This window comes from Hyperoodon ampullatus (genome assembly GCF_949752795.1).
Source record: "Hyperoodon ampullatus genome assembly, chromosome: 4".
Classification (NCBI taxonomy): domain Eukaryota; kingdom Metazoa; phylum Chordata; class Mammalia; order Artiodactyla; family Ziphiidae; genus Hyperoodon; species Hyperoodon ampullatus.
In genome coordinates, this window is record NC_136917.1 from 6,938,253 (window position 1) to 6,963,971 (window position 25,719).

At 38.7% G+C, this 25,719-nt stretch overlaps 1 protein-coding gene across 6 annotated transcripts in view; it reads left to right on the forward strand.

The window, feature by feature from the left end:
* Positions 1 to 25,719, forward strand: part of GABRG2 (gamma-aminobutyric acid type A receptor subunit gamma2) — a gene marked incomplete at both ends in the record, with an annotated part of 129,366 nt that overhangs the window by 98,705 nt on the left and 4,942 nt on the right. For 4 of the 6 annotated variants that reach the window (XM_079702887.1, XM_079702888.1, XM_079702891.1 and 1 more), the window contains one exon: positions 20,900 to 21,052. In XM_079702887.1, the coding sequence (XP_079559013.1) occupies positions 20,900 to 21,052 (153 nt within the window). The remainder of the gene's footprint in view (positions 1 to 20,899; positions 21,053 to 25,719) is intronic. The other 2 variants (XM_079702889.1, XM_079702892.1) reach the window with 1 other exon arrangement.

The window sequence follows — 25,719 nt, forward strand, 5'->3', positions numbered from 1 at the left end:
TTGTTACTGTTTCCTTCATTTCTTTTTCATTTTCTTCTGATCTGATCTTTATGATCTCTTTCCTTCTGCTAACTTTGGGGCTTTTTGTACTTCTTTGTGTAATTGCTTTAGGTGTAAGGTTACGTTGTTTACTTGAGATGTTTCTTGTTTCATCAGGTAGGATTGTATTGCTATAAACTTCCCTCTTAGAACTGCTTTTGCTGCATCCTGTAGGTTTTGGGTTGTCGTGTTTTCATTGTCATTTGTTTCTAGGTATTTTTTGATTTCCTCTTTGATTTCTTCAGTGATCTCTTGGTTATTTAGTGGTGTGTTGTTTAGACTCCATGTGTCTGTATTTTTCACAGATTTTTTTCCTGTAATTGATACCTAGTCTAATAGTGTGTTTTTGGAAAAGATACTTGATACAATTTCAATTTTCTTAAATTTACCAAGGCTTGATTTGTGACCCAAAATATGATTTGTCCTGGAGAATGTTCCATGAGCAGTTGAGAAGAAAGTGTATTCTGTTGTTTTTGGATGGAATGTCCTATAAATATCAATTAAGTCCATCTTGTTTAATGTATCATTTAAAGCTTCTGTTTCCTTATTTATTTTCATTTTGGATGATCTGTCCATTGGTGAAAGTGGGGTGTTAAAGTCCCCTACTATGATTGTGTTACTGTTGATTTCCCCTTTTATGGCTGTTAGCATTTACCTTATGTATTGAGGTGCTCCTATTTTGGGTGCACAAATATTTACAATTATTATATCTTCTTCTTGGATAGATCCCTTGATCATTATGTAGTGTCCTTCTTTGTCTCTTGAAATAGTCTTTACTTTAAAGTCTATTTTGTCTGATATGAGAATTGCTACTCCAGCTTTCTTTTGATTTCCATTTGCATGGGGTATCTTTTTCCATCCCTTCTCTTTCAGTCTGTATGTGTCCTTAGGTCTGAAGTGGGTCTCTTGTAGACAGCATATATATGGGTCTTGGTTTTGTATCCATTCAGCTGGCCTATGTCTTTTGGCTGGAGCATTTAATCCATTTACATTTAGGGTAGTTATCAATATGTATGTTCCTATTACTATTTTCTTTTTTTTTTTTTTTTTTTTTTGCGGTACGCAGGCCTCTCACCACTGTGGCCTCTCGCGTTGCGGAGCACAGGCTCTGGATGCGCAGGCTCAGCGGCCACGGCCCACGGGCCCAGCCGCTCCGTGGCATGTGGGATCCTCCCGAACCAGGGCACGAACATGTGTCCCCTGCATCAGCAGGCGGACTCCCAACCACTGCGCCACTAGGGAAGCCCTATTACTGTTTTCTTAATTGATTTGGGTTTGTTATTGTAGGTCTTTTCCTTCTCTTGTATTTCCTGCCTAGAGATGTTCCTTTAGCATTTGTTGTAGAGCTGGTTTGGTGGTGCTGAATTCTCTTAGCTTTTGCTTGTCTATAAAGGTTTTAATTACTCTGTCAAATCTGAATGAGATCCTTGCTGGATAGAGTAATGTTGGTTGTAGGCTTTTCCCTTTCATCACTTTAAATATGTCCTTCCACTGCCTTCTGGCTTGCAGAGTTTCTGCTGAAAGATCAGCTGTTAACCTTATGGGGATTCTCTTGTATGTTTTTTGTTGCTTTTCCCTTGCTGCTTTTAATATTTTTTCCTTGTATTTAATTTTTGATTGTTTGGTAATATGTGTCTTGGCGTGTTTCTCCTTGGATTTATCTTGTATGGAGCTCTCTGTCCTTCCTGGACTTGACTATTTCCTTTCCTATATTAAGGAAGTGTTCAACTATAATCTCTTCAAATACTTTCTCAGTCCCTGTGTTTTTCTCTTCTTCTTCTGGGACCCCTATAATTCGAATGTTGGTGTGTTTAATGTTGTCCCAGAGGCCTCTGAGACTGTCATCAACTCTTTTCATTCTTTTTTCTTTATTCGGCTCTGCAGTAGTTTTTTCCACTACTTTATTTTCCAGGTCACTTATCCGTTCTTCTGCCTCAGTTATTCTGCTATTGATTCTTTCTAGAGAATTTTTAATTTCATTTATTGTGTTGTTCATCATTGTCTGTTTGCTCTTTAGTTCTTCTAGGTCCTTGTTAAATGTTTCTTGTATTTTCTCCATTCTATTTGCAAGATTTTGCATCATCTTTACTATCATTACTCTGCATTCTTTTTAAACTAGATTGCCTATTTCCTCTTCATTTATTTGGTCTGGTGGGTTTTAACCTTGCTCTTTCATCTGCTGTGTATTTCTCTGCCTTCTCATTTTGCTGAACTTACTGTGTTTGTGGTCTCCTTTTTGCAGGCTACAGGTTTGTAGTTCTTGTTGTTTTTGGTTTCTTCCCCCAGTGGCTAATGTTGGTTCCCTGGGTTGTGTAGGCTTCCTGTTGGAGGGGACTGGTGCCTGTGTTCTGGTGGATGAGACTGGATCTTGTCTTTCTGGTGGGCAGGACCATGTCTGGTGGTGTGTTTTGGGGTGTCTCTGAACTTATTATGATTTTAGGCAGCCTCTCTACTAATAGGTTGTGCTGTGTTCCTGTCTTGCTAGTTGTTTGGCGTGGGGTGTCCAGCACTGTAGCTTACTGGTCATTGAGTAGAGCTGGGTCTTAGCGTTGAGATGGAGACCTCTGGGAGAGCTTTCAGTGTTTGATATTACGTGGAGCCGGGAGGTCTCTGGTAGAGCAGTGTCCTGAACTCGGCTCTCCCACCTCAGAAGCTCACGCCTGACACATGGCCGGAGCACTAAGACCCAAGGTCATAGCACTGTTACTTAGCTGCAAATTTGGGATTCATTCCCTGCCTTGTGACCCCAAGTCCAGTGTGCTTTGAATTCCCCCTTGTATTAAAAAGAGGATCCGTATGTTTCTGACTCCAATTCACAGGACTGGCAGTGAAGCCACCTGGTTTGACAGCAGAACTCTCCCCACACAGGAAGCATCAAGCACTCACGAGGCTTGTCCTGGGTGGCCACGAGACGAGTAGTTCCATTTCTGCCTGCCAGAATCTTAGAAGTTTCTATGGAAACTTCTCTATAGAGGCTTTAACTGGGTTCAGTCTAATATACTATCCAGATGGTCTCAACAACAGCTACTCTCTCAAGGTTGTGTCCAGGAGGCAGCTTCCAGCTCAGGGAAGCTGGGAGTTGCTTATAGCAGGTGATCAATAAGCACCGGTTGCTATAAAGCTATTTAACTCCCAGTAGTAATTGAGCTTCCTGAACTTTTATTTTCACTATTCCAAAATTCCAGATGTAATTCCCAGACATCATTATCCCTGCAAATCTACCTCATTAGAATTCAACAGTGGCACTCTGAAAGGATAACAGAAAAAATATCTTAAGACACATAAGTAATGGAGATTCAGAGACCAGAATTGCCTGGAGCTCCTGGATTCATGTTAAGGATTGTTTTTAGCAAAGTCGTCAAATCACACGCTGACAAATCTATGTGTTTTGAATATGAATGTCATTTCTTTTGGCATGAAACTCATCTCTTCACTATTGCCTATACTTTAGATATTTGGGGTAAATGGATTTTTCTCCCAAATTAAAACTATGCTAAAAAAATTGAGATTATTCTAGGTTCGTATTAGGATGTTTTAGTCTGTCTTCTTTATCTAAACACTGATATGATTTGCTTTAGAGTTTATGACTTAACTTAAGCTTTTTGTAAGATTATAGAATTGGGAATATTCTTATTCATCACGTAATCCAACCCCTGGAAGCTCAAATCTCCAGACATGAGGAATATCGAGGTTTGGACTTAATGGTGGATCAGAGAATCTTCTCAGTGTGTGGCTTTGATGGGGCTGGATATGATTCTAGACTCATATGTGCTATGACACCAGAAATCCCAATATTAAAACTCTTGTCCATTGAGTTAAAGCATTGTGTCTACAGGAATCCCCTGTAAAATGCAATGCTGCTAGGAAAGACAATCATTAGACAATTAGTCTATCATGTCTTCTTTCGCCTAGATCAACCGGAAGGAAGGAAATGTGACACAGTTAAGTGTAGACATGAAGAAACATGTCCAAAGAGTTAAGTAACTTATCTAAAGTTATCTACCTAGTAAGAACTCATGTCAGGGTACAGATCCAGATTTGATCTCAAAGCCCACACTATTTTCATTGCATAAACATGATTCAGAAACAGTGTTGTTCAGGGAAAGCAGGTCAGAAAACCCTGTGTGAAGTTGGGCAGTGGGTGGAACGGAGACCTTCAGTCACACAGGACAGAGAGCATCAAGAGGAAAAGGCCAGAGAAATGGAAAACGTGACATATAATTTCAGCCTCTATCATGCTTTTGTTTAGATCCTCAGAATTAAGCAGAAAAATGGAAAACTGTTTTCTTATAACTGCTGGTCTGACTTCCTGAATGCTTTTCCTTCCCCGGAGATTAGCAAATATGGCTACATGCCAAGCCAAGTATCTCTGCTGCTTAGCTATCCCGAATTTTCTTCCCTGGCTAAGATACAGTGAGGAGGTATATTGATTACAGCTCAGATTTTCATCTGGGTCATTCAACCTACATTCAGCAAGTGGTGTTCTTTTACTTGTGCAGGCACAGAGACACCGTCAGTGTCTCCCTGGAGGACAGTTGACTAAGTGTGGTGAGACTGTTTGTTGGCATTCCTTCCCTTTTCGGGGTTTGTTTTACATAACAGCATGTCACAGCTCTTCAAGGAACAATGCTAGAACTGCCCTGGCTTCCCTTCTCATAACATACAGGAAGGAAACATCAGCACTTGCAAAATACTCTTGCTCCAAGCCCAGCTCTCAGCTGGCAGATAATCAATTTCCCCCAAAGCCAACCTCCTCCCACTCCTCTCCTCTCCATCTTCTGCAGTATTACACGTGGTAACCTATGACAAAGGATGAACTGAGAGCTTCCAGTTCTCTAGGAGAAAGGTTGGGGAGTGAGGGGCCTCTCTTAGGTTCTTCATTTCTAAGATGAAAGAACTGAACAAGTTGATGTCTAAAATTGCATATTTCTATGGGTTTAGTTATTGTGTTATCATTTCAGTATCATGCACCCCAAAATTGGTTCAATGCTTTTAATGCAAAGTCACCATGAGAAAATTTCAAATTGAGAATCAAGCTACTGAAATTTTGTATTTTAGATCTGATCCTTTGTGTCCCTGGATGTATAATTTTAAGTCTCCAAGGTTCAGTTACAGCTGGAGTAGATGATGCTTGAGATTCCTTCTAATTCTAAATAGTCTAAGCTATCTCTTTTCCTTTTAATACATTTTTTACTTACTTTAAAGTGATAGTGGTTTAAAGGAATGATTTTACAACTAGGAACAAAGGGGGTCTATTTATATTCTATTCTTTATCAGTGTCTTTTATTTTCTTTGTTTTTATAAATTTATTTATTTTTTGGCTACGTTGGGTCTTCGTTGCTGGGCGTGGGCTCTCTCTAGTTGTGGCGAGTGGGGGCTACTCTTTGTTGCAGTGCATGGGCTTCTCATTGCGGTGGCTTCTCTTTGTTTCAGAGCACAGGCTCTAGGCGCATGGGCTTCAGTAGTTGTGACACACGGCCTCAGTAGTGGTGGCTCACGGGCTCTAGAGCACAGGCTCAGTAATGGGTGGCATACGGGCTTAGTTGCTCCACGGCATGTGGGATCTTCCTGGACCAGGGCTCGAACCTGTTTCCCTGCACTGGCAGGTGGATTCATAACCACTGCACCACCAGGGAAGCCCAGTGTCTTTTCTTAATAAGAACAACAGTTAGACAATATAAGAGAACTATGAGGAAACATGGGGAATGTTTACGTTACCACAATTTTTTTGGTATCTACAAAAGATGAACTACACATAAGCTTGGTGACTTTGACATTCGCATAGATTATGAATTGTCCATTAAAGCTGACACATGTATAAAACTCTTAGGAAAACATAGGCAGAACACTCTATGACATAAATCACAGCAAGATCCTTTTTGACCCACCTCCTAGAGAAATAGAAATAAAAACAAAAACAAACAAACGGGACCCAATGAAACTTAAATGCTTTTTGCATAGCAAAGGAAACCATAAATAAGATGCAAAGAAAACCCTCAGAATGGGAGAAAACATTTGCAAATGAAGCAACTGACAAAGGATTAATCTCCAAAATTTACAAGCAGCTCATGCAGCTCAATATCAAAAAAACAACCCAATCCAAAAATGGGCAGAAGACCTAAATAGTCATTTCTCCAAAGAAGATATACGGATTGCCAACAAACACAAGAAAGGATGCTCAACATCACTGATCATTAGAGAAATGCAGGTCAAAACTACAATGAGGTATCACCTCACACCAGTCAGAATGGCCATCATCAAAAAATCTACAAACAATAAATGCTGGAGAGGGTGTGGAGAAAAGGGAACCCTCTTGCACTGTTGGTGGGAATGTAAATTGACACAGCCACTATGGAGAACAGTATGGAGGTTCCTTAAAAACTAAAAATAGAACTACTGTACGACCCAGCAATCCCACTACTGGGCATATACCCAGAGAAAACATAATTCAAAAAGAGTCATGTACCATAATGTTCACTGCAGCTTTATTTACAATAGCCAGGACATGGAAGCAACCTAAATATCCATTGCCAGGTGAATGGATAAAGAAGATGTGGCACATATATAAAATGGAATATTAGCCATAAAAAGAAACGAAAGTGAGTTATTTGTAGTGAGGTGGATGGACCTAGAGTCTGAAAGAGATTTTCTCTGAAAGAGAAAAACAATTACCATAGGCTAACACATATATAGAATCTAAAAAAAAAAAAAAAAAAAAAAAGCTTCTGAAGAACCTAGGGGCAGGACAGGAATAAAGACACAGACGTAGAGAATGGACTTGAGGACAGGGAGGGGGAAGGGTAATCTGGGATGAAGTGAGAGGGTAGGATTGACATATATACACTACCAGTGTAAAACAGATAGCTAGTGGGAAGCAGCTGCATAGAATAGGGAAGATCAGCTTGGTACTTTGTGACCACCTAGAGGGGTGGGATAGGGAGGGTGGGAGGGAGATGCAAGAGGGAGGGGATATGGGGTATACGTATACATATAGCTGATTCACTATGTTATACAGCAGAAACTAACACAACATTGTAAAGCAATTATACTCCAATAAAGATGTTAAAAAAAAAAAGCTGACACAGGGCAGAGAAGAAAAGATAGAGACCTTCTCTTTTTGCAGAGAAGGGATCTTCTCTTTTTAATGTTTGGTCTTAAAACATCACCAAGAGTATCTTCCCTACCTTTGCAAAGGTTAAAGATACTAACGTTTAACTTAAAGCAGCTATTTTCAATTCTGTAACGTCCTATACTTGCAAACTAGTTTACAAATGTTTCCCATTACTACTTCCATGCCACAAAAATCAATGTTGTTACAGAATTTTGGGGGGGTGAAGGAGCTATACATTAATAAATTCTACAAAGTGCACATCCTATAGAAACTGCTTGAAAAGAGTCAGTGAGATTTTTCCTCCCTACAGGGAAGACTGTAGAGGGGAAGAAAGGGACTTCCATTTTCTCACTATTTAAACACCAGATTCCAAGTGGGCTACAATTTCATTAATGCTGACACCAAATCCTCCTTGGGAAATCTCTCGTGATCAGCTGCTTGAGAAGTTGTGTCCTTAATGCTGAGAGAACAATAGTGCTTAGCAAATAACATAACTGTCTAAAATAAAGGATTATTATTATTTTATTCTGTTTCTTTGCAAATCATAAAAGCAGTTACTCCACAGTAAGCATTGGTTAACTCTAAAGTTTATTCAGGAACTCAAGCATGGGAAAGAAGAGAGAAAATCTAATTAAATCTTTAATGCATAAAACTATAGTTCAGTTTTACAACTCTTAGTTTAGTTATTTAAATGACAGTATTAATGAAAACGAAAAGGTTCTCAGGGTAAATTGAGGGACGTGGCTCCTGGTGCACGTTCCACGGTGAGAACCCTGACTTTTGGGAAGCCCCTGTACTCCCCAGAGCCCCACTTTCTCTTTTGGAAAATGAAGAAACTGGCCTGATCTCTAAACTCTTTTAGCTCTGACACTGTAGGATCAAATCCAAATTCTAATTCAGCAATGACAGCATTGAGAACTCCCTATGTGATGAGGCCAAAGACACTTGGAGTTTTGGTGAGCAGAGCATTACACCATTGTGCTCGATGCTGATTCGACACAGAGTACCATCTGCGAAAATAAAGCAAGTGCCAACTCAAAAAAAAAAACAAAAAAAACCCCACATGGATTTGGAAGGCCTTTGATAATCTCCTACATCACTCCTGCCATAGCAGAAGTCAGATAGAAAGCAAATGCTGCGTACTACAATTCACATGATCGTCCTCTCACAACAGCCGCTCACAGAGGCCCATTTTGCTCAAAAACAAAATCCTCATCTTCCCTGTGGACAGAGAATGCTGGGCGTCAACCCCCTGGTCTAGACTGTCCTGTACAAAATGAAAGAGACACACCATTCTATGTGGCAAACACATTGATGCTAGAATTCATTCTTGGACATATAAATTGAAAACCAAGACAGCCCTGAGGTCGGAATCCCAAATATAATCTGAAAGTGGATGTGGTTGCCTACTTTTTTCAAGTTTTCATATTATTTTCCTTTATTACACAAGCAAGTCCACTACAAGGGTGTTTTGGTGGATAGAAGGAAGCGATTGTGCTACCAGTGAAGTAGAGGCAGGACAGATGTTGTCTCACCAGCTCTGAGGTGGACTCCTGAGTTTGCAAAGACTCACACCTCAAGCACAAGGCCTGCTGCCCACAAATAGGGAGGCTTCTGATCTCACGGCTGCACTGTGGCCTTCTCGTGCTTTTGTCTGTAATGGAGTCTTCTCAGGGGAAGGAAGAGAATGGATTATTCTGCTCTCTTTCCTTTTACCCCAAGTGGCCGTTACAGAGCAAAAGGCGAGGTCCTGTCAGGTGTAGAGCTATAGAATCTTTAGGTTTAAAACCAGAGGAGGAAAGAATGAGATTAAGCTTTTGATTTTCTGACAGGCGGAGAAAAATAGAAATATTTATTGTAAATATAAATCAATATGAAAAGCTCTATATACAACTAAATTCTCAAGGTCATGAGACCCTCTGACTTATGTAAAGACATTTAAAAAAGGAAAAAATGGTCATAACATTCAGGAACACATATTAAGCACCTACTGTGTCTCAGTCTATGTTATAAACACTCCACAGGAATCATTCTACTTAATCCTCATCACAACCCTGTGATGTAAGGGTGACTATCATCTGCATTTTTCCATGTGGGAAAACTGAGACAACAGACATTAAATAATCTGCTCAAGGTTATGGAGCAAATGAATGTCCAACTAAGAAATAGCTAGTGTTTTTTCTTTTTTCTTTTTTTTTTTTTGGTTAAATGTCTCATTCCTTCATTTGTTTTTTTTTTAAAATAAATTTTAAAACTCCCATTGGTGAAATCTGGACATATATTTCAAATATGCAGATTTAAATAACATCACTAATAATAATTTTTCAACATTAAAATAATATTTAACATTTGGTATAGGATTTCCACAAGGTCTGTTATCTAATTAAATTAGTCATATTTTGTAAAGAAGACAGAAGGGGAGAAAGAGATTTACCCAAGATCACACAAGAAGATCATAGCCAGACAGGAATTAGAACCCACGTGCTGACTTTGAGTCGCAGTGCTTTTCCACCCAAAAGATGAAGTTTCATGATTCAGAGATACTGAGCTTTTTTAGAACCAAGTCTATGTAGTAGATATAATTTATGATGTAGTTGATATTTTTTATGGTAGTAATGACTTTTGACAGACATCTTAAAAACTACCTTGAATATCACAAAATGCAAAACTTCCTGGGTGAAAGAATTCCAGCAGGAAGGAAAATAAAATAAAACAAGACAAACAAAAAAATAAACCTTTAAAATGGAGTGCTTGGGCATAGAGCAAAGAGCAAGTGAGATCAAGTTTTTAAGCCTATAATTGTGCAGAGTATCCCTAGGAGTGATTTGACATCTTTGGGAACATTTTGTGATCTGACCTTTTGCAATCATTGCCTGCAGTTGCCTGAATTCGGATGTTCTTTTTCCAGCTGCTTTCAAAGTCATTTTAGAAAGCTTGGTATTCGGGTAACATTAGGTTTCTCAACGTCTGTGGAGTCTTTTCTATAAGCAAATGTCAGTGCCTGGGTTATACTAAGCACGTCTGCCTTCAAAGGCAAAGTTATAAGACTAAGCACGTCTGCCTTCAAAGGCAAAGTTATGCCAGGCCCATTGAAAGAGTGAAAAAAAAAAAAAAAGAGAAAGTATTTTTGCTAATATGCTTATTTCTCCAGAAGAGTTTTCTGGATTTTGAGGTACAATTACTAATAATATTTCTCTTTGTTTCCTGACTTTGAAACCATTTGTGAGATGCATTCATAAATTCAACAGAGTTCAAATATCATCTTCATTGCTGGTAGCATTGGTTTAGAGGATAAATTTATAGTCAGAGTTGGGATTCTTACTATATCTCATCCAAATTTAATCTTTGGTATTAACCAACTCAAAGGAGAGTTGGGTGTGCAAGACCAACATACTTGCTTAACTGGCTGGCTCCCACTGAGTCCCTATAGTAGGGACTAAGTGAGATAAAACTCTAGATTAACCTTTAAAAATTAGTCCATGGTTTGACTCAGGAGAGCTAACCAAATGGAGAACAGACACAAGTGACTGTCAGATCCATCTAATAAGGAAACACAAGTAAGGAAATTGGCTAACTGTGCCAATTTCATCAATCAGATAACATAGAATGAATAAATTGGGAAGAAGTCAGCAGGGAATGTTTTCTTTCCAGTACTTCTGAAAGGGTGGAAATTCCTATTTAATAGGTCAGGAAAAAATGAGAGATGATGAAAACTGTGGCTTTTTATGCCTAAAGACTTCATTTTCCAGGGGCTGAACTATGAACCGTGCCTTTTCCTCCTGGGAAGTCTTGCTTCTTTCCAAAGATGATGACTGGGATTTCTACTCATTTCCTGAGGAGTACAGTCTCATCATTTCTATGCCAGAATGTCAAAATATAACATATTGGTCACTTTTCTGTAGCCCTGGGATTATAACTGTGACAAATCAATTGAAATTTCTAATTACAAGGAGCATAAAGTCCTTCCTCAGCTAGCATGTACCTCAGGTTGACTGGAAGTAAATGACTGCTATCTTTCTCAGGATTTCTCAGATTTTCACTGATACCTCCATTAAGCCAGTCTAATTTTCTTATCAAAGTTGACAGACAGATATTACTCTAGTATGGTGTGTGTTCCTTATTGGTATCTCTTTTCTGAGCTATTAAAAATATTTCCAGTCAGCAACTTGAAGCCAGGAGAACTAAGTGGAATATGAATTCACATTTTAAAATTTTACCTGAAATGAGACTTCTCAAAGAGAAACATTGTGAGATCTGGTAGTATCACTGTAATATGCTACGTAAGGAGTAACCACATGTAAAAGGACATTTTGTTACCTTTCAATACCAAGCCATGTTGCTATGTAACTAGTCTGTACTTCAGAATCCAAGTTGAACAGAAAAGAATATGTAATTTTTGTGACATAACTTTGCGAACTATATTAAAATGATATGTTCATATAAACAAGAACAAGGCTGACTTCTTAACTATTGTTCCTGACAGTTGCAGGTAGCCTTTTAACAGAGGCTAACAACAACAACAAAAAAAATCACTGAACAGGAAGCTGCATGTACTTACTCATCTATACACTGTCTCTGAAAGGTTACAAAACACTTTCCCTACCATTAGAAAATATGGTTTTTCACCACAGCCCTAGTGATAGGTGTGATTATCCCTATTTTACTGGGAGAATTTGAACAATTTACCCAAATCCCTGCACCTTGTTAATGATATCACTAGTACTTGAATTCTGGGACTGGATCCTATATATTTTCCACTACAGTGAACTAACTACTCTGCCCTTATGTAAAACATGTTTTAGTATCTAGTCAGATGTTTGTAAGAGTTAAGTTTAAATACACTGGGACACTGCATTTCTTTTGAATGGATCAAAGTAGCAAATGCATTCATTTGTATCTTCAGCTTTAGATTTCTGAGCCAGAGTTGTTTTATTTATATAAATCCCAAGGTGGATTCATTTGCTACAGTGTCCGAATTTGATGATGGGCTCAAAATTACAAAAGCCGCGTTGAGCTAAGAATCAGTGGTGGCTTTTTCAGAGGGTAAGGAAGAGAAGCTATCACACTAATAAAAAGAGTGTTCTAGAAATGAGTGCAGAGAACTGAGATCTTAGCAAATACCTAGGTCCTGTTTGAACCTAGAGAAAACAGCTATCTGGAGGCTTTGCCAATATTGAATTTCCTTTCATCTAGAGCTGTTCTCCAAGAGGAAAATTCTAGAATGGTTGTTAAGTTAGGCTGGCATTCTAGACAAATGAATTTCAATCCTCCTAAAAGTAACATGTCTATTATATAAGGTTTAAGAACAAATGAAAGGAATTTTTCTTGTTATGATTGGGGCCCCCAGTCATCCATACCAGCTTTCTATATTAACCCCATTCAGTAATTGCTCAACTTTCTGCTTTTTTGCTTTATCTCCATGATCCTTACCACTGGCTCAAAATGGGCAGGCTGTTTACTACAAAAAGAGTACTGGTTTGGGAGGCGGGAGTCTTGGGTCTGCCACTCTGTGTCCTTGGATAAAACACCTGTCTTTTTCAATGGGTCTCAATTGTTTAACCTTGAAAAGGATAGACTTGATTGATATAAACGCTAGACCCTTTCTAATTTTAATTCTCTTTTGAATGTTTAGTAGCACTTCTATGCTTGTATATGCTAGAACAGTATTAATTATATTCCACAGATTACACTACTTTGTAATGATAACTGACATTAATAGGCCTTTTACTGTGTGCCAGGAATTTACCAGGCACCTTAACTCTTTTTATGTTCATGATAACCCTATGAGGTATATTCTCTTATCATCCCTACTTTACAGATAAGGAAGTCAAGACTCAGAGTTAAGGCACTTGCCTAAAATCATACAACCAGTGAGTGACAGGACTAGAACTTTTGAAACCAGCCTGACACCACAGTCCTTGCAGTGGACACTTCTGATGTCCCCTCCTTCCCATTACCTTTTCTGAGCTGGTGCACCCATTGCTCAGGTGCTGCAAGGGTTGGCTGCTAGCAGCTCATCACTGTCCGCTTCTCTGGAGAACTGCCTTTGACCAGCATAGAGCCATATGAACTAGGAGATTAAGACCACCCCACCTTAGCCTGTGGAGTACAAATGACTGCTGCTCTGGCCTCGAGGTGGGACTAACTCTGTGGCGCAGTTTGTTCCAGAACCTCCTGGAAGCTCTCCTCCTCAGGGTGAAGCAAATCCATGCTTAGCTTTTTTCTGCTGCCCTTGCCTGCTTCCCTCACTCCCCATTTTCTAACAGGTAAACCCCAACAAGTCACCCTTGCAGGAATTCTGGACTCCATCTTGGCTTCTAACTTGAAGCAGCCCCTGTTCTTCAAGACAAATCTGTGCTCCCTTTCCTCAGTGCAGACAGTCAGAGGGAGTCTTGAAAAGATAGATTTAGCCTGGAAAATAATTATAAATTACACCTTTTATTTTTCATTGTATTCTCCCCAATTGTTATTTTGTTCTTTTTTCATTACCATATGAGCTTGAACAAACAACAGATGAAATAATAATGGTGAAGTTCTGAAATGAAAACACACGTATTAGACTTAACGGGGAAGAGACTGTGGTGGCTTTTGCAGCCCTTTGTCCTCTTCCTTCCCTAATTGCATCTAGCTGAGACGCTGAAATCACCAATCGATTCTTTTTTTCTTTCTTTTTTTTTTTTTTTTTTGCGGTACGCGGGCCTCTCACTGTTGTGGCCTCTCCCGTTGCGGAGCACAGGCTCCGGACGCGCAGGCTCAGCGGCCATGGCTCATGGGCCCAGCCGCTCCGCGGCATGTGGGATCCTCCTGGACCGGGGCACGAGCCCGTGTCCCCTGCATCGGCAGGCGGACTCTCAACCACTGCACCACCGGGGGAGCCCACCAATCGATTCTTTAATAAGCATTATGCAGCCACTCTGATGCAGCTGATTTTTCTTCTTTTTTTTCTTCTTGGCAAGCAGCTAAGACTACTAACAGCTCACTGTGACCTTATATCCACATCTTTGGGGATTAAGTTCAGTAAGGTATCCAGTAAAAAATATTTCCAGAAGCAATAATTTCTAAAGTAACGTTTAATATTTTAAAAGCCCACGTTGATCTCTGCCTTGGTCTTAAATGCTTTGGGTGTATAGTTCATCTGGAAATTTTTGTTTTTTTTCCCCATGGCCATCTGAGCTACAGCATTTATTCATTTAACAAATAATTGTTGAATTCCTTCTGTGTACCAGGCACTGTACTAGATGCTGAGAATGAAATAGTGAGCTAAATAGCTATAGCTACTTCTGTCATGGAGCCCATGGGTTAATTATAGTCTAAAATGTAATTCAATATTCACACCAATCATATACTTCCAATTAAGATCAGCTCTATGAGAGTCATGTGGTGCTATGAGATCTTACTGAGAACATCTGATCGATTAATGGCTTCTCTGATGATGGGATACATTAATTGACATCTGAAGAAAGAATGGAGTTAAGTAGAGATGGGGATATTAGACTTTGAGCTGAGGGAATCAGCATGTGAAAATACCCTAATATGAGAGGTAGCAGGGAGCATTTAAGGAACTGCAAGAACCCCAGCTGGAGTGTAAAGAAATACTATTTAAGATGAAGCTGGAGAATAGTCAGGGAAAAGACGACATGAAGTCTTACAGGACAAGTTAAAGACTTTTAATATGTCCTGATATCAGTGGACAACAGTGGAAGGGTTTGGAGGTATATGTATGTGACATGATTGGAGGTGTGGAAAGTATTTCAGAAATTGGAGGCAACATAGGCAAATGAGGACAAAAGAATGAACAGTACCCCTCGGGAGAGCAGCAGGTAAATCAGGTTGGGTGGGCATAAAATGGAGAGATTATAAATGGTGTGAGACACAGCTGGGATGGTTCATTGTGGACCAGGGCAGAATGGACTAGAATCATGTGTTGAGCAGAATGGATTTTATTCTGAAAAACTTGAAGGAAATGGCATGAGCACCAATGCATTCTAGAAGGATTAGCTTAGACCAGCACTGTCCAGTTGAGCTTTCTATAATTTAGTAACTTTTATAATTTTATATATAAATATATAAATAGCTGTTAAGCACTTGAAGTGTGGCTTGATCAAATGAGGAAATAGAATTTAAAGTTTTCTTTTAGTTTTCAATTTTACTTAAGATGGCTACCACTTAGCACAGGTCTAGTCACAGTACGGGGTATATGTGTGTAGCGTGTGCTGGTGTTGGGGGCGGCTGGAAGGTTGGAATGAGGAAAAGGATTGAAGAGATAAGCTGGGAATCTGGGAGCGATATGATGCCAGGAAGAATAAAGACAGGAAAGTCATAGAAGCATGAAATAAAAATATTTAATTTACTTTGTCTAGGGCTTAGGGAACATGAAGGGAATAATGAGAGGGAGAGAAACCTAGATTAAATTCAAATTACAGATAGCCTTGCATGCCCCACTAAGGAGTTTGGACTTTCTGTGAAGAGGAGCATGGATCTCTAAAGGTTTGGGAAGATTGACATTTAAGCAGAACTTTCAAAAATGTGCTTGCCAGAAACTTCATCTAATCAGGGTATGTAAGATAAATTAGCATCTGTGTGTTTTATTAGAGTCCTTGTGCCTTGGAGTAGTGACACTATATTCATATGTCTTTCCTAGCCTGAGGACTCCCTCATGGCAAGGATTACAGTTTAGCTATTTTGCCTTCTCTTGACCTCCAAGGACCTAGTTGCCGGAAAAATGTTGCATGTAATTCCAGAAGAGCTGAGAGCCTAAGCCATGACTGGGAATGGTTGGCGAGTGACAGATGCAGAAACACTTGGGAGTGACATGCAGAGAAGTTAGCAGCTGATTGAATTTGAAAGCCTTTCCTCTCCCACAATGTTCTAGGTGCATAAGGTCAGGGACTGGGATTCTGCCCAAGGACTGGGTATCCTACTCATACTTTTGGGCACGGAGCAAATCTTGAAAAAAACTTGGTGCCAATTGAAAGGTAATATTTAATAAACATTTTTTTGCAGTGTTTATTCCAAATATCTAGAAGTAAAATATATTGTTATGTGCTTTCAGATTACCTTCCAGCTTACGTCAGTGTACACCCCTACCAAGAGTGTGTAGCTCTGTTCTCTGTCCATGTTTTGTCAGTACTAGAAATTACCAGTTTATTTTTTTCCCTGATATGATAGGCTAAAAATGAAATACTATGATTTTACTTTGCATTTCACTGATCACTACTGAAGTTGAGAATCTTTTCTTGTATTTAGTATCTATGAATTGTCCATTCATTTTTTTTCAGCCTAGTTAAAAATGTGGGTCTCTTTCTCAATAATTAAGAGCATTACTTATGTATCAGTAATATTAGCCTTTGATTTCTTATTTGGGAAATATTTTATTCAAATGTGGTATTTTGCCTTCTAAAATGATTTAAAGGAAAAATACCTATAATACAGAAGTTCTCAGTTTTACATGGTAAACCTGTAATTTTTTTCTCCTTTATGTTTGTTTTATGGTGTACTTGACAAAGCCTTTTCCACACTAAGGTTATGAAGATGTTCTATTATATTTTTTCCTTATGTAGCATTTAAATTCATGCTTAAATTTGAATCTTCAATAGATCTTAAATTTATTGTTGTGTGTTAGGTGAGGTACAGATCTAATTTCAGAAAACCCTTTTCCTAAATGAAGTTGTAGCCAACAAACTCTCCTGCCTGCCTGTGGTCAAAATCAGCCCTGTGGAATTATGCCTCAGATTCAATGAGGAGTGATACAGGAAGATCTACTGCATTGTCTCAACACATCTCTCTCTGTCTCTCTGAGTTGTAGTAAGAGACAAAATAATCTTGTTCTCATTTAATCCATTTAATTTAGAATCAGTCTGTGAGATTCCATCGGTCTGTATCTCCACATTACCTTATATAGTGCTCTTTGCATAAAAATGATTAAAAATATTTGTTGACAAATAAAAAAGAGACTAGAGAAAGGAATGTAAGGAAGAGAATATTGACGCTAATTATGCCTTCAACTTAACCTGGTAGGGAATATATACTCTATTCAACTATATTTGAGTAAGAAACTTGGAAGAGGAACAAAGTGGTTTTAGTTTTTTCAGCATCCTGACAAAATGTTTAGGAGGTTTAAAGATAATATTTGCAAACCATACAGCCCAGTGTCTGCACATAGTAGGTCCTCATTCCTGGTAACTAGAAAATAGTTATTATTTCAGGCATTCACTGGAGGGGAAGATGTCTCTATCATGGACTCTTTAAGTTTTTAAGAGGAGATAGCTTCATGTATGAAATAAGAGCCTAAACACTCCAATAAATCTGAATTTTAAAGCTCTCGAATGGTTAACATCACAACTAAAAAAATAATAACTGAAGTTCATTATTCACTAATGTTGCTGTCTTCCTAAAACTAGACATAAGAATCTTACAAAAAATAAAAGCTGAACATTAATGGGTGTTACTCAACTTATATGTCTTCTCTACTCGGTCATAGCCTGTGTGTGTTACATTCTAAATTAGGACAAAAACAGGGAACCAGACTAATTTATAAAATGCTATGACTTTAAATATCATATGTTAGAATAAATCAATAGAATAAATTTGAAGTGGCTGAAATAACCACCTTTGACTTTAATCCTTTTGGGCTTGGGGAAATCACTGATGTGGCACTTTCAGGAGATTTGATTTTATAGGGTTCTCAGCCGGAGAGTTTTTAAAAATACAAAAAGTGATAGAGCCTTAGATATAAGACAGGCATCAGGCTGTCACTGTGAAGCTGCTTTGCTTTTAAATGGCCTGTTCCCAAGTTTGAATCCAAAATCTAGTGACAGAAAAGCTTTGGATTTGCTGGCAAAGATGAAAGATGCTCAGAAGCTATTACCTTAATATAGAAATTGATAGATAAATAGGCTGTAGAAGTTTAGATTCTGACCTAAAGGGAAGTGGAGAATTAAATTGAGGTAATTATCTGTTCACTTGAGGCAAAATTAAAGTTCACCTTTAAAAAGAGTCAGATCATTAATGCCGAAGTGTAGATTCTCATTCACTTACATGATAAGGAGTAAAAAAGGAGTTACTAAAATTGTCTAGATTTATCTAAAATATTATAATTCATAAAGTTTCATTTAAACACATGTTTAAAATATGCAAGGTATTCTCAAGGACTTGGAAAATAGGGAGAAAAAGTGCCCCTGAATATTATTATTTAAAAAGAAAACGTCTCTTTCTTTGTGTTTCCTATGTAGAAGAAGAAACTTGAATTCACCTCTGGTATTGTGATCAAAGAAACAGGGAAGAAAAAGATAGATATTAATAGGGATCATCTCAAGTTAAATGTCTTTATTCCTCAATCGTCGCCTGCGTCTGTTACATTCTAAATTAGAACGAAAGCAAAGACCAAACAAATTTATGAAATGCTATGACTTTAAATAGCTTAAGTCCAAATAAATCAACACAGAGAAGTGTCATCTCAGGGAACTAACCAAAATCTAGTTATGATCAATAAGAAAATTCCTACCTTTAACTTTTCAGGGATAATTGCTAAATAATGGCTAATCACTGCTCTTGGACAGGGAACCAATGTTCCCATGGGAGCCTAATTCCCTAATTAGTGTCTGGGTCACTAATGTTGCCTTAACCAGGATACTGAATTAGACAAGTGACAGTCCATCAATCCACCAAAGGGCAGTATTAGGATATATTTGTAACCCCACTTAGGAAACACTGCAGGGTTAGAGGAGTCTTTACTCCCTTGAAGAGTACCCATTGAAGGGTTTTCTATCTCAGCAGCTTAGAAGGGTATGGAGTGAAGCTTGAGAGAGGGAAGGAAGAAGTGGACTAGGTAGGAAAAATTCACCCAGCTAAGTCAGTCTTCTCCCCATGAAGTTTCTAAAGTGCCTTATTTTCGAATCAGATCTAAATCATCTAAGTAAGTAGAGAAACACAGACATGAAGCCAAGTAATTCAACTATAACACTTGATTTGGATTTCATTGTCCATGCATTTTAGGACAAATCACAATTTAGTAAAGAAAAAAGAAGCAACATTTGAAAAGTGGTCTCATGTTTTGCCTCACATTAGGAGAGCAGATACAGTCTTTGAAACTGATGTTCTCAAACAGTACTATAAAGAAACAAATATATAGTAACTGGGATATGTCTCTATAGTATATTTTCTAACTTCAAAAATGGAAATTTTGTAAAATTTCACTTGGAATCATACAAAATGAAAGACATGGAATTTTTTTTATTAGTTTCTGCTTTATAACAAAGTGAATCAGTCATGCATATACATCTGTTCCCACATCCCTTCCCTCATGCATCTCCCTCCCTCCCACCCTCCCCATCCCACCCCTCCAGGCCGTCACAAAGCACCGAGCTGATCTCCCAAAGACATGGAATTTTAAAAACAATGCACGCATCATGATTTTAATGAATCAGAGACTTGGGATTATGTCACATTACATTGTTCTCATGCATAGATACATGGTCGTTCTTGGATTCCTTGATTACTCTCTGTATTATTTACATAAACCCTTTGTAACCCAAATGTTCCAGAATACAACTTCTTGATTTTTGTTTCTTTCTCTGTATTTAAATATATAAATATATTCATTCATTTAATCACTTACTCAACAAATGTTACTGAATGCCTATTTGGAATCAAGCAGGATGCTAAGTACTGATAGGGCAGTGATGGGCTGGTGTAGGCACAGTCTGTGGACTCATGCAGATAAAGTCTAATAGGTGGTACAGATATTACAAAAATAACCACACGAATGAATGAGAAATTACAAACTGAAGTTAACTGCTATGAAGGAAAATCACAGGATTCAACGGAAATATGAGAAAATGTCTCAGCATAGAAATGTGGTTATAAACTGAGTAAAACAGTCATTTATTAGTACCAAGCACCAGGATATTTCTCTCTGGTTTGTATGGAGAAAGGTCCTGAGAACAAGAGGAAATTGTTACAAACCTTAGGATTCACTGCAGACAAGAAAGACACAGAAGCAGAGACACTGTTTCTTTCCCGCTCCACCAAACAAAAAGTTTCACATTGTGTGCATTAAGCAGGCAGAGAAGGCAAAAATGTCAAAAATCACACGAAAGAAGAAAATACGAGCAATGTGCTCAAAAATGTTTCCTTCCATCAGTAATCACATTGCTTCTAAAAGGATCAGAATTCAGTACAGGTTGGGTTTTGCTTTTTGTTGTTTTTGTTCTTAAGGCAGGTGGGTTAAAGAGAAAGACAAATACCTTATGCTAACACATATATATGGAATTTAAGGAAAAAAATGTCATGAAGAACCTAGGGGTAAGACAGGAATAAAGACACAGACCTACTAGAGAATGGACTTGAGGATATGGGGAGGGGGAAGGGTAAGCTGTGACAAAGCGAGAGATAGGCATGGACATATACACACTACCAAACGTAAGGTAGATAGCTAGTGGGAAGCAGCCACATAGCACAGGGAGATCAGCTCGGTGCTTTGTGACAGCCTGGAGGGGTGGGATAGGGAGGGTGGGAGGTAGGGAGATGCAAGAGGGAAGAGATATGGGAACAGATGTATATGTATGACTGATTCACTTTGTTATAAAGCAGAAACTAACACCATTGTAAAGCAATTCTGCTCCAATAAAGATGTAAAAAAAAAAAATTAAAAAAAAACTTTCAAGTGCACCTAAGTTATATACATGCTTACTTTCAAACACTTTCCAATTTTGTTAAGGGTTTTCATGGTCTGCCTTTGTTCTGTTCCAGGAGATTACGTGGTCATGACTGTCTATTTTGACCTGAGCAGAAGAATGGGATACTTCACCATCCAGACCTACATCCCCTGCACACTCATTGTTGTCCTATCCTGGGTGTCTTTCTGGATCAATAAGGATGCTGTTCCAGCCAGAACTTCTTTAGGTGAGACACAATTCTTTGCTTGTACTGTCCCAAGGTAAGTACCAAATACGACTAATCTTTATTCTCCTTTAAAAATTGACTTGCTTTTAATTCAGTCATCAATTACATAGAAATGCCATTTGTTTCATTTTAAAGAAAACCAGCATATTAAAAAAAAGAAACAGTGTATAAAGTTTCCTAGTTTTGTTTTGCTAAATTACCTCCATAGGCTTTCTTCAGTAAGTTTTTAAATAATTTAAATTAACTGGGGGGGGGGAACCTTTTCTTTTCAGTAGATTTTTTTGTTTTGATCTCTGGGCAGTAGTACACTAGAGCTGCTCACACCAGCTCATGAGAGCTGATTGTGTTTATCTTTTCCTAACGTTGTGTTCAGTGATGCCACATTGGTAGTGAAATCAACCAAGGTGAAAATATTAACAACACGGAAATAGGCAAACACTAAAAATCAGGGGCACCTTTTCTCTAGGGAATCAATTGTTACACATTTACTAGCACATCACTGGCTATTGATTAATTTCAACATGCATAATTATTGTGACATTTCAAGACATACATACACAGTAATTGGCTCCTTATAAAAGAACCATTGAAAAGATTATTTTGGGGAAAACATAATTACCTGTGAAATTCTGGGACCCCTCTCTCCGCTTTTAAGATTATTTGCAGTTTGTTCGATCTCTTGTAATATGGCGATATCTGTCTTGGAGTTTCACATCTTTTTCCTCACACAAGGAAAGAGGACTCACGTAGATTACGACAAAGCCACAGACTCACAGGGACATTGGAGGCTAGGCCCATGAATAAAATTCTCATACTACATAAAATTTCCTAAAGACATAACTAAAACTACTGAAAAATGAATTATAAAACCACTGTCCTCTTTCATCATCTGTATGAAAACTAGAACCGTATTTCTTGCTCACTCTCTGACTAGAGAGGCAGTATCATGTAATAGTTAAGAGCTTGGATTTTGAAGTCCAGAGAATCTGGATTTCAACCCACACATATGGTATGGCCTTGGATATGCCCTTTAGTCTCTACAAATCACATTTTACTCACATGTGAAACATATATCATTTCCTGTACCTAACTGTGGGGTTTATTAGGTGAAATTAGGTATTCCATGCAAAGTTCACAAAGCATAGTAGGGCCTCAGAAATGTTAGCATTTATAGTCATTTTCTGACACAGTGATCTGTACCACGTTATTAAAACTGAGGGCAGAAGTGATTACCGGGAAAAAAAAAGACATCATTTGCATTTTTGTTCTCCTCCAAACCTAATTTAGTCTCCCATCTGTTTCAAAATAAAGTTATTTTGAGTTTTTCTGTTAGATGAGGTACTTTATGTTACAGGCTCTACTTAACAATTGTCATGTCCTGTCTAACTACATGCTAAGACAAACCCAAAATGTGCTGAGTCCATTACTTTAGGACTATTACCTGTGATTGTGAGTAGTGTATTGCATTACATGCTTATATGTCTGTTACATCAGAATGTAAATGTATTTTTCACTCCCAGTGTAGTGCCTGGCACATGGCTGGTACCTCAGTGATTATTCAAGGAATGTATGCACTTATGAATGGATGGAAAAAATGCACTGATGCGTTCCAATCTACCCATTCTAAAAATATTTTAAGGGAAGGATTTTAAATCAATCTATTCCTCTTGAAGTCTAGTTCCTGCTGGTCAAAATCCCTCTTAAGACCACTCTAGTAGCTCATTTCCACCACTTATTCCATGAGTGCTCACTGGCAAAAGACCACGGTGGGAGAAGGGACCAAGGTGAGTGGGCTGAGGAATGAGGGACGGGTCCCCAAGCAAATAGCAGGTAGGTGCTCCTCTTATTTGTTGATCGTTTACTATAAGTCAGGCGTCTTCAACATGGTCCCCATGCTTTTTCTGCTCTTCACAACGGCTGCATGTAGAAGTTGTAATGATCATAAAGGTTATTATCACACTTTCAGAGCTAAGGAAGCAGAGGTGCTGTAAGGTTAAATGACATTTACAAGGTCACACAGCCAGCAGATAGTTGATCTGCACCTTGGCTGATTGACACCTACATTTGCTCTGGGTGAGACCTTGTTGAAGGCCAGTTGTGAGAAAAGGTAGGGTGCTGAGCTGAGCTGGTTTCCGTTTTAGCTTTGCTGTCTCACTTCTTTAGATCAGTGCTTCTTAGATTTAACTGCACATTTAACTCAGCAGAGGGCCTTTAGAAGTACAGCTGCCATAGTCCAACCTGAAGAGATGCTTATTTAATTTGTTGACAGCATGGGCTGGGTGTCAGGATTAAAAGAAAAACAAAATTTCCCAGGTGATTCTAATGTGTGATCAGGTTTAAGAACACTGACCTAGATTTCACTGAGTCCAATTACCTTTTCCAGTGTTTACAATCAAGAGTTGAACCAGATGACATTAAACGCCTGTGAACTTCAAGTTTATTGCCATTGAACAGTTAGAGAGCCAAGTTATTTGATGAGTGAGATAAATATACCCATGTGGCTCAGAGATTGACTGCTTTCTAAACTCAGATCACCACAGAATGGGGAATATTCATTTTGGAACTTGTAACACTTGAGTATAGTTTGGTACACGAGTGGTAGCTGGTGAGGTTTAATCATGAGGTAAGGATGATGGATGAAACAAGGACAACACGAACTGGTATTTTTCACACAAGTTATGAGGTAAAAGGTAACATACCTGAAGAGCTTACTTCATGCCAAGACTGGAGGAACTGAAAAAAGCTATGGATATTTTTCATGTATCTCAGGTAAGAGAACTCTAATTTCTTTGCTTAGCAAAACTAGGCTTAAAAACCACATTAGGGGCTTCCCTGGTGGTGCAGTGGTTGAGAGTCCACCTGCCGATGCAGGGGACACGGGTTCGTGCCCCGGTCCGGGAAGATCCCACATGCCGTGGAGCGGCTGGGCCCGTGAGCCATGGCCGCTGAGCCTGCGCGTCCAGAGCCTGTGCTCCACAGCGGGAGAGGCCACAACAGTGAGAGGCCCGCGTACCGCAAAAAAAAAAAAAAAAAAAAAAAAAAGCCAAAGAAAAAACACATTAAAAACAAACAAAAAAACCACATCAGGCTATCTTGTTGTTGGTTGGTAAATCACTTAAAACTACTTCATTGTTCTCTTCTCTGTGGCTCCAGGCAGACCTGAAAATATCTTGAAGCATTTTTTTAAGATTCTTCTTTTACATGGCTGTGATGAACTTCCATGTAACCTAATGATATGAGACAGGCCACATTGTCTTAAGTGAACTTATCCACGGTACCTACTCTGAATACTGACATTTTCACTTCTAATAGGTCATATGTGGTTTGAGGCCTGAATGTGAAGACCAAAGTGCCAATTTAGTTTTGAAATTCCCCCACAAAAATATCAGCTGTGATTAGGTATAATCAAAAACTTCTACATGAATTAACGTACAGACAACCTAAGAGAAGCTTTTTTTTGTTTGAGAAACAGATCTTCTCTAAAATAAATGATAATAACACCTTCTATTTATTGAGACTTTACTAGGAATTGCCACTCTATGTGCATTATTTAATTTAGTCTTCCCAAGAGCCTTAGGGAGTTCCCCCAGTCACTACCATCCCCAGTTTGTAATTGAGAAACTTGCCCATTCTTATGTTTCCATCATGACAACATGGAAGACCCACATATCCACATCATATCCCAAATTAGGAATTTACAATAGCTCCCAAGCGTGTGGTGCTTCATCCTGCATATTATGGACCTATTTATAGAGAGGAAATACAACAGTGTGGTTCAAAGCATTGCGTTTAAAGTCAGACTTGCTAGGCTTGTATGTCATCTCTATCACTTAACTAGTTTATTCCTTCTGTACTCAGTTTTTTTCACCTGCAAAAAGAAAAAAAAAAAAGCAAAACAAGGATAACAGTGCTTACCTCATTGTGAGGATTTTGTGGGATAATTAATTATACAAGTACTTAACATAGTACTTGGCCAAAGGAAGAGATTCTTAAGTGTTAGTTTTAACTGCACAGAACAGTATCTATCTCCCCCAAGTCATCAATGTGGATTCCTATTTTCAAATGTAGGTTGATTCTCTAGTCTTTCATATATACACTATTCTTCAATTGTTTTATTTATTCATTTGATATTTATTGAGTCCTAGCACTATACTCACTATGGGATTACAATGGACATCAAGATATATTTTTTTTTCTTTTTTCTTTTTTTTTTTTTTGCGGTACGCGGGCCTCTCACTCACTCTTGCGGCCTCTCCCGTTGCGGAGCACAAGCTCCGGATGCGCAGGCTCAGCGGACATGGCTCACCGGCCCAGCCGCTCCACGGCATGTGGGATCTTCCCGGACCGGGGCACGAACCCGTGTCCCCTGCATCGGCAGGCGGACTCTCAACCACTGCGCCACCAGGGAAGCCCAAGATATATTTCTTATCTGTTGTCACAAAGTATATAGACTAGACAGGGAGATGGATGACTCCACGATCACTAACAGATGCAGAAACTTAGACTGTTGAAGTGACTTAAGTGCCTATAACTGGAGCTATAACCTATGCAGATACTGAATCTGTGTTGCCTTTATTATACTTAACATAGCTGTTACAGAAGGTAAGCCCCTGACCCTTCCCCTGTAGATACATATAGGTTGTCTTAACTTTGTTCTTTGTTATTAA